The following is a 10,157-nucleotide window of genomic DNA, read 5'->3' on the forward strand; positions in this document are numbered from 1 at the left end:
CAGGTCAAAACTGGGTAGAGGCGATTTCTCCAGAAAGTTCCTTACATCGATTTCCACCCCCGGAGGAAGCCTTATTCCTCGTGCGGCAACCCTTCTCAGGGAACACGTGATAATGCCGCACAAACCACGTGTCCACGTGCCGACATCACAGCAACGGTATCGACCATCTGTCTGTCTGTCAAAGGGGATGCTCCGGATCGAAATTACTCACTTCTGGAACATTCCTCTGAGGTGTATAAAAGTAGGATGCGGATCTGTGCAAGTCATGATTTAAACAGAAGCGATCTTGAGCATCTGTTTGCCTTCTCTACTCAGCGCTCTCACTCGTTCATTATCGTTTGGTCGAAGCTTGTCAGCTTTTACTGCATTGCTTGGTAAGAATTTCCATTCCGCCTCAAACGATTTTAATCGATTTTGTCCATACAAATATATACCAATGTATTTTACATTGCTTGTTTTTTTTAATGTTTAGGGTAATATTTTCTTACTTTTTAAGGAATTCCAATTTCATTAATTATTATGAATTTTATTTTGGTTCCTTTGATTAAGAAAAATTTTTCCCGTCTATTTTTAACGTTGTTACCTTAGATTAATTTTTGTTTAAAATTCAATCCCTCGAATTAATTGTTGTTTTTCATGTCTCGCTTAATTTTATCATCCAATAGTAATTTTCTTCTTCGATTGAGTTGCGTTTAGTTGTGTTTTACACTTCTGAGGTCATTGGTATTATTTGATTCGTTGCTAAACTTTTTAATAGGTTTATCAGTCTCTTTATTATTTTGGAAGGTTGTTTGGTTTAGTTTTCTATAAATTTTGGATTCATTTATAGAAATTATTTATTTATTCATAAATTGATTCATTTAAAATATGTATCCTAGTCAAGAATTAAAATTGAAATATTTTATTTTTTTAAAACTAAATATTATAAATGAATATTTTATTTATTATTTTTACCTAAAGCATTTAAATGCAAATTTTCAAAATATGTAAGCATTGGCAATGGTGTGACAATGATAATATTTTGTAGGACACCTTATTATAGAGATTTTGCAATTATAATTTGTAATAAAATGTGGCTACTTGCTTCGAAAAATTTTTTTCCTTGAAAGTTAATGAATAAAACAATTAATTGTTTCTCCATTTTGCATAATTATATGTAAATATTCCTAGTAAACGTTTTTTTGCAATTCATAGTGATTTTAGAAAAAAAAATGTATTAAATAAAATTGCAGCATTTTAAAAAAAAAAAACCTAACCTAGTTTTCAAAAAAACAAATGATAGTCAATTATTAAAAAAAAAACACGTTCTTTAACGTTAATAGTATTTTTAACAGAGGAGTGGAGAACGATTTGTTTAAAGTTAAGAAGTTGCTTCGAAATCGTCTGAGAAAGCTAAGAATCGTTGGGAAAGCTGTAAAACGATCTATTCTGCCATAAGACAGTGCGCGTAGAGTAACAACTTTTAATGCTTTTACTCTCTTCCTCCATTACCAAACGTAACTAGTATCTTAATTAATTTATTTATTTAGGGATTTTTCGGTTCTAGGTCATATATATAAAATTTTTCGGTATTTTAAAAATTATTACTTATTTTTCAACAATCATTTTCATTATTTTTTTATTTCAAATTTAGAAAATCATACTGGTTTGTAATTAAAATGATTTACTTTTAATATTTATAAGCAATTCTTTTTTCTGTTAAATTAAGAATTCTAATAAATCTTAATTCTGATATATTCTTCATTTTAAATAATGATTACAAAAATAAATAGAAGCTTCTCTTTTACTAATATTGAAAATAGAATTTCAGTTTTAAAGTAAATAATCAAAATGGAGACATTTATTTTGGAAGCTTTCTATTATTTTATTTAAAAACTTGCACAGAATTATTTAATTAATAACAAGTATTTTGTGTCAAGAAGCAAAAAAAAAAAAAAAAGGTTGTTAATGAATTATTATATGTTTATTTCTTCTGAAAGATTTATATTTCTTTTGGAAGATTTTATTCTTCTAAAGATCATATTGATTAAATTCGATAAATATTTAAAGTATAATTAATTATATGTATTTTTTCTTTAACAGAATTATCGATTACACTCCAGATTATCACCGTTATCGAGATATTTTGATCTTGTTTCTGAAAGAGAAGAAATCTTCGCTTCTACATTTTGAAGTATCTGTTGTGTGTATTGTATTATTTTGATCGGTGTTTTCTCTGCCAAATCTCTACAAAATGTGCGATCTCATTGAAGTACAGAGCCCAAACACCGTATACACTGACAAGTACATTGAGGCTGATTACAAGTATGACACAACTATTGTAAAGAAAGAAAGAGGTATTCTCAAGGTAAGGTGAAAATCTGTTATATCATTGAAAATAATTCTTCAAATTCATGTCATAAAATTGCATAATGTACTCATTCATTTAACATAAATTTTTTTTAAACTCGACCTTTACAAAAAATCACTTTATAAGAAAAAATCAAACAAATTAATTTAATTCTAATAATTATTTAGGGTAAAATTCATGAAATTACATTTCCGCTACAATATTCCAAAATCGTCTGCTTCGAAAATGTTAGTGAAAAAGAATTAAAACAAAATTGAATCATTACCATATATGTATGTACAGTCAGGAATATGTACTATATTTAATTGTTTAAGGTAATTTTAATTGTTCTTTTCTTTTAAAATATATTGTTCTCACCTAACTGATTAATTTATTTTACTTCGAATATTATTATTATAAAAAATCCTGGTGGAACTGTTAGATTTAACAATACTTAATCGAGTAACTTTAAATTGCTGAATTTTTCTAATTGGATTCATGACTGAAACAAAATATTATTTTAAAAATCATTTTAATCTGATATACAAAATTCGTGAATAAATATTATTTTCCAAAAAGATTTAACTAACTCTATTTTAATGTTCTTCGAAAATAATTTTTATGCATGAAAATAATTCATTCTTTTCACATGAATCATAATAGTCAGTACCTTTCAATTAACACTCAGCAACTTTAAATTACTGAATTTCTCTAATTAGATTCATGACTAAAACAAAATATTATTTTTTTTAAAAAAATAATTTCATATGACATACAAAATTTGTTAAGGAATGGTATTTTACTAAAAGATTTAACTCATTCTATGGCAATGATTCTTCAAAAACAATATTTATGCATGAAAATAATTCATTCTTGTCATATGATTTATCATACATCAGTGTAAAAAAACTAAATAGAGAAACTATCATAATTCGAATAGTGTTTTTATTGGTGAATGAACTACTGGATGTGTTCCAAGCTGTCACGTAGTTTTACTACAATGTTTTGGTTTGTTCTTTCAGGTCATTCCTAGGACTACTCGAGTACAGTTCCGCACATCCAAGCATGTACCAAAATTGGGAGTGATGTTAGTTGGATGGGGAGGAAACAACGGATCAACTGTGACCGCAGCTGTTTTGGCCAACAAGCATAACATCACATGGCGAACAAAGGAAGGTGTAATGGTAAGCATTTGTTCATGAACTTATTTTCATTTTTTACATGAATTAGAATTTTTTTTTAAAAAATTTAATTTTAGTAATATTAATTAAACCAGGTAAATGTCATGAAAAATATAAAATATCAATTGACGATTTCTTTTAATGTAATAAAGTAAAAAATGTCAAATCGATAATTAATTGGCAAATAAGGAAAGTTTAAAATTATATAATGACATGAAATATAAATGAATATTTTTTATATCATAAATAAATCATGACATAAAATTATATCATGACATGAAATATAAATGAATATTTTTATATCATAAATAAATCATGACAAAAAATTATGTTATGACATGAAATATAAAGGAATATTTTTTATATCATAAATAAATCATGACATAAAATTATATTTATGACATGAAATATAAAGGAATATTTTTTATATCATAAATAAATCATGACATAAAATTATATTTATGACATGAAATATAAAGGAATATTTTTTATATCATAAATAAATCATGACATAAAATTATATCATGACATGAAATATAAATGAATATTTTTATATCATCAATAAATCATGACATAAAATTATATCATGACATGAAATATAAAGGAATATTTTTTATATCATAAATAAATCATGACATAAAATTATATTTATGACATGAAATATAAAGGAATATTTTTTATATCATAAATAAATCATGACATAAAATTATATTTATGACATGAAATATAAAGGAATATTTTTTATATCATAAATAAATCATGACATAAAATTATATTTATGACATGAAATATAAATGAATATTTTTGATATCATAAACAGCAGTAGCAACATTTTTTGTATACTTTTTATAGTGCTTGTTTAAAAGTTTAATTTTAATAAAAATCGCCCCAAAAAATGAATACAATTTTTTAAAAATTTGGTAGTAAAATATTTGTTCCTAAATAATATTTGAGATTTATCAGAAATTTTACCACATGGAATAAAAAAATTGGTAATATTGTGACTAAAATTTAAAATATTATCAATAATAAATTTTAGTACTTAAAACATCAACATCAAATATTAGTTGTTTTTAAATAAAAATGGCAATTTAAAACTTTAGATTTTAATGAAATTAATGTACTTTAACATTTAGGAACTGGTAGATTGCTTTAATAATTTGAATGTGGTATTATTAATAGTAAAATACATATAATTTCTAACAAAAATAATTATAGTTATGAAATAATTTATAAATTTAATATCATTGAAAAACTCTTATAGTTTATATTCTAATCTTATTAAAAAGTTGCCGAATTTTTCCAACGAAGGAAATAAGAAGTAAGTATGAGATAAATATAATAAATGTGATAATAAATAAATAATATTATAAATTTCTTAAAATACAACGGCAATTGAGTTAAATATTATTTGAATATTAAATAAATATTGAGTGACATTTTAATCTTTCATATCAAATTAATGTAAATTAGCATTTCAGTTTTAATTAAACTATTTCATTTAAAATTATAAAATTGTCTTATTCATGTTTCTTTTCAATTAACAGAAACCAAACTATTTTGGATCACTCCTCCAAGCCGGTACCACTCGACTTGGTACATCTGAAACTACCGGAGACTTGTACATTCCATTCAAAGACATGCTCCCGCTAGTGAACCCTAATGACATCGTCTTTGGCGGTTGGGATATTTCCTCGCGAAACTTGGCGGACTCCATGGAGCGGGCCGAAGTGCTAGATTATGATCTTCAGAGGCAGTTGAGACCCATGATGGAGAAAATGAAACCACTGCCAGCTATCTACGATAAAGACTTCATTGCCGCGAATCAAGAATCCCGAGCTGACAATGTCATTACTGGCACCAAATGGGAACAACTGGAACAGGTACGTTGTGTTTCGCCTCACTCCTTTCTTTCCTCTTTGGCTTCCTTTGATTTGGAAAGATGCCAAGTATTATGTCATTGACCGCGCGGCGAAAGGTTGGCGTTTTGGCAACGTTACAGAAATCCGAAAATTATTTCTGTTGCTTAGCTGACCTTCAATTTTGGGTCAGTGCAATGAATGTCGTTTATTTATTTTTTTAGAAACTTTTTTTTTTTTTTGCTGTAAATAGAAGTAGAAAATTTTAATAAATTAACTGGTGACTTTTAACATTTAAATTTATTCTGATTGATTCTCATCTTGCTGAAATTATAATCAATATAATTATTTAGGCTTCAATCAAATTTAAAATAAATTGTTTCAATTGATTATTAATTTTTAAAAACTGATAAAAAATAATTCCAAAAATGAATTTATTAAATAACGAAGTTTTATATCAAATTTAAATATTTCCCTTTTAACTATAAATGTTTCCTTTTAAATTGATCAAATGCTTTCTTAAGCTTTGATATCAATAGACCATACAGAAGAAATTTATAATTTATTTTAAAATTTTTATTGGAAAATTAAATAACACGTTATAGTTAGCTGTTTGATTTAAAATATATAAAATTGCGAAATAAAAAATTGATTTTATTAAGTATAAATTTAAAAAATAATTCCAATTTTCCTTTGAAAATATACTTTCAGTTGTATATGAAGCATATTTTTTAATTCAGTGTAAGCTAGCTAAAAATTTTCATTCATAATAAAAGAGCTGATATTTTGATTTCAAGAAATTTTAATCTTAATCGTGATAACGACTGGTAAAGACGTGACATATTGAAACACCTATTTATCTTTTGATTGTTGAAACTAAGTGTTCAATGAAATTTTAAAGATACATTAATCTTTAATATTATTTTTTGCATTAACGAACTTCATTTCTTCCTTCGACAGATCCGCAAACACATTCGAGAATTCAAAGAAAAGAACCAAGTTGGAAAAGTTATTATCCTATGGACTGCGAACACTGAACGATTCTGTGATATCAGAGAAGGACTAAATGACACCAGTGCTAACCTGTTGAAATCCATCAAAGAGAATGTGTCTGAAGTCTCTCCGTCCACTCTGTACGCCGTGGCCAGCATACTAGAAGAAGTAAGTGTCAAATTTGACTTTTATTAATTTAATTTATCTTTCTAGCCATTGCTATGTTATAAAAATTATCAGCTTTTCAATCTTTACTTATTTCTGACTTCTTTTCGTTACAGTGTGCCTATATCAATGGATCCCCCCAGAACACTTTCGTGCCAGGTGTGATTGAGCTGGCTGAGAAGAACAATGTGGTGATTGGTGGAGATGACTTCAAATCTGGACAGACCAAATTCAAATCTGTCTTGGTCGACTTCCTTATTGGTGCTGGCATTAAACCAGTTTCTGTTGTAAGTTACAATCATCTTGGCAACAATGATGGCAAGAACCTGTCAGCTCCTCAACAGTTTCGATCCAAAGAAATCTCCAAGAGCAATGTTGTGGATGACATGGTGGCTTCCAATTCAGTCCTATTCGCTCCAGGAGAAAAGCCAGATCATTGTGTAAGTATAATTTATATGCTTCTGGAAACTTCCATCTATCACATAATTTTTTTTATCTTGCCAGATAATTTTTAACAGGAGTAATTCCATGTTAGTGCAATTTTCTGTAATTTAGATTAACAGAATATTTTTTCAGACTTTGAAAGATTTTTAAAGTCTGAAAGACTCAAAATAAATTGCTTAAAGATTTTAAAGACTCAAAATATAGCTTTATTTTGATGGAAAAAAGGAAAATTAATAAAACTGGTTATTAATTATTTTAGTAATATTATTAATTAGATAAAAGAATTCTTGTAAATTTCTTTGAAATGCTGTTCTCAAATAAATAATTCTAATTAAAAAAACACAAAGTTCATAAGGCTGTTGTGGTCCTTTCATCTAGTTTCCAACCTTTCAACTCTGTCCTGTCTGTCCTTAGGGCAATCTATGCAAGGCATCATTTGTTCCTAAGGGCGCCCCTGTAGTTAACGCTCTTGCTCGACAGAGGGCGTGCATCGAAATTCTCTTCAGAGGATGTCTTGGACTGTCACCAGTCAAACGCTTAGATCCATATCTGTCCAGACACAGATGTGGAGAAAAGAAATTCTTGTAAATTTCTTTGAAATGTAATCCTCAAATAAATTCTTCTAATTATGAAAACACAAAGTTCATAAGGGTGTTGTGATCGTTCCATTCATGATAAGAAAACAATAATTAGATATATATTTAACCAATAGCAATTAGCAAAAAAATTTAGCTTTGAAATTCATGAGAAATCATCTTATTTCTCTTACAGGTGGTCATCAAATATGTTCCATACGTTAAAGATAGTAAACGAGCTCTTGATGAATATACTTCTGAAATTATGATGAATGGCAAGAACACCATTGTGGTGCACAACACCTGCGAAGACTCTCTTCTGGCAGCTCCCATCATCCTGGATCTCATTGTCCTGACAGAGCTATGTCAGAGGATCTCCTTCCGTGTCCTGAGCAGCTCCGAAACCAGATTCCAGCCTTTCAACTCTGTCTTGTCTGTCCTGAGCTATCTATGCAAGGCACCACTTGTTCCTAAGGGTGCCCCTGTAGTTAACGCTCTTGCTCGACAGAGGGCTTGCATTGAAAATCTCTTCAGAGGATGTCTTGGACTGCCACCAGTCAACCACCTGGATCTTGAACACAAGCTCAGTGATCCAGCTGCCTGGTGCACTGAGCAACCAGAGAAAATCCAGGAAAAAATCCATATCCGTCCAGACACAGATGCCGTCAATGGTTTCCTCAAGAGTAAGCACGACGCTGCTTTCCTTAGTGGACGCATTGCTGAGGACATTGTCCTTAAAGGACTTCAGTAATATACTTTTATCCACTCTTTTGCAATTGCCTAGTTTTTGTAATTAGAGTGTATTATGTATCTTTTTCTTTGTATTTATCATTGTAGCTGTCCCTGACCACCTCGTAAATTTTTTTTAAAAAATCAAAATGATATATCTATTTTCTATTTTATTATGAAATCTAATTTATGAGGTTAAATGGACGCAAGTACTTGGAACTAAAAAAATAATATTAGATAATATTGAAGGTCCCAATTTTTTGCTAGAATGCTCCCAATTTTCGCCCAATGAGTATTTAACTACTGATCAAAATTTGGTAGACGCACATGACCTTAGTAGACGCACATCTACATGGTGTTCATAAGAATACAGAAAATTACGAACTGGCTTGGTCATTGCAATATTTATCTTTTATGTATATTTTGCCATGCATTTTTTTATTTTGCATTAATTATTTTCATTCGAGTGCCGGTGTTATGTTCCTAGTCAAACATCTGCATTCAACAAGGAACTTTATCTCAATTTGTTTCGAAACTGCATTAAGTGATAGAAGATGGAGCTTTGAAATTGCTTAGAAAAAATCACAGAAAGAATATTTTCTTACTGAAGGTGTACAAATCAAACCATATTCAATCAAGCCAACACGAAATCAGACCCCAATCTCTCAAAGAGATAATATCACCGCTATTGTGCAATATATTTCATTCTAAATTATAATTCATAGAAAGAACAGACTGTGAACCTTGTCACATCCTGTTGTACTTATATATGTACATAGAAATTTTTTTAGAATTCATATTATGTATAATATGGCTGGAACATATTGTTATGTTTACATGGAGAAAATTGTATGCTAATCGTGTTTACTTTCGTAAGATGTTATTATTCATAGCATTTATGAACAAATGATTAATTTACATGTGTTCAAAACTTATCTGTTAATGAACCATTAAGAAGGTTTTAGCTCTCTGAGGATGGTTTTGTACGATTCTTGATTTGTAAATAAAGTTTTGATTTTCCTATTATTTGTGTCGTTTTGTTCTTTTTTGTATTTATTTCGAATTCTGTGTTTATTTGTAAATTGCTTGATAATTTCATACACAATTTAAAAAAGAGTTAGGGATATGGTGAAACTGCGACCAAAAAATCCAAAATTAATTTATCAAAAATCCAAATGAATTAATTCAATTTATCAAAAATCCAAATGAATTAATTCAATTTATCAAAATTAGAAAGTATAAAACTTGCCAAAAACAAACTAAACAAGAAAAAAAATGACAATTTTGAAATTAAAATCTCTAGGAATTGTTTTGAATATTTAATAGTTTTTAATAATTGATTCATAATTAATTTATAAAGAGTAAGTACTCTCGATAAATAAAGAGATATTATTTGCAATAAGAAAATTTTTAATGATCTTAAAAATAGTATTCTGAATAACTATTAATAAAAGAAGAATAGTTGAGAATATTATTAATAAAAGAATTTGAATACAATAAATGTACGATAAAACTCCAAAATAAATAATACACAACTAACATATCTACAGCTTTTTAATTAATTTTAGAAATTTCTTACGTTTCAATGATAAAATACATTGTACCGAATTAAAGACACCGAGTGAATTTAGAGCCTAAACTTACTATTACTGCGGACGCAGTAAGCATGTATTGAACTCACAAAAATTAAGTTTAGAAATGCAATTAACATTTCTTTTTATCGAATTAGCAGAAATAAATTGGTGTTATAGATAATATATTAAAGTTATGGTAATAAAAAATTAAAAGGACCAGAAAAAATCAAATTCAATTTGCTAAATTTAAATCAAAAGCATTCGAACTAGCCCAACCCTATTTTGAATACAATCCAAATATGACGGCT

At 28.1% G+C, this 10,157-nt stretch overlaps 1 protein-coding gene across 1 annotated transcript; it reads left to right on the forward strand.

Annotated features, from left to right (window-relative positions):
* The first annotated feature begins 229 nt into the window (after positions 1-229).
* On the forward strand, positions 230-9,301 carry LOC129989203 (uncharacterized). Its single transcript, XM_056097582.1, has 7 exons — positions 230-374; positions 2,083-2,347; positions 3,352-3,513; positions 5,058-5,393; positions 6,330-6,530; positions 6,644-6,967; positions 7,743-9,301. The coding sequence occupies exons 2-7, from the start codon at positions 2,234-2,236 to the stop codon at positions 8,295-8,297; spliced, it is 1,692 nt and encodes a 563-aa protein (XP_055953557.1). The 5' UTR covers positions 230-374; positions 2,083-2,233; the 3' UTR covers positions 8,298-9,301.
* Positions 9,302-10,157: the final 856 nt, after the last annotated feature.

Source organism: Argiope bruennichi, chromosome 10 (genome assembly GCF_947563725.1).
Source record: "Argiope bruennichi chromosome 10, qqArgBrue1.1, whole genome shotgun sequence".
NCBI lineage: Eukaryota > Metazoa > Arthropoda > Arachnida > Araneae > Araneidae > Argiope > Argiope bruennichi.

Coding starts and splice junctions, on each gene's coding strand:
- LOC129989203 (XM_056097582.1), top strand. CDS start 2,234: ATGTGCGATCTCATTGAAGTACAGAGCCCAAACACCGTATACACTGAC. Junction 2,348..3,351: donor AAGAAAGAGGTATTCTCAAG/GTAAGGTGAAAA, acceptor TTGTTCTTTCAG/GTCATTCCTAGGACTACTCG. Junction 3,514..5,057: donor GAACAAAGGAAGGTGTAATG/GTAAGCATTTGT, acceptor TTCAATTAACAG/AAACCAAACTATTTTGGATC.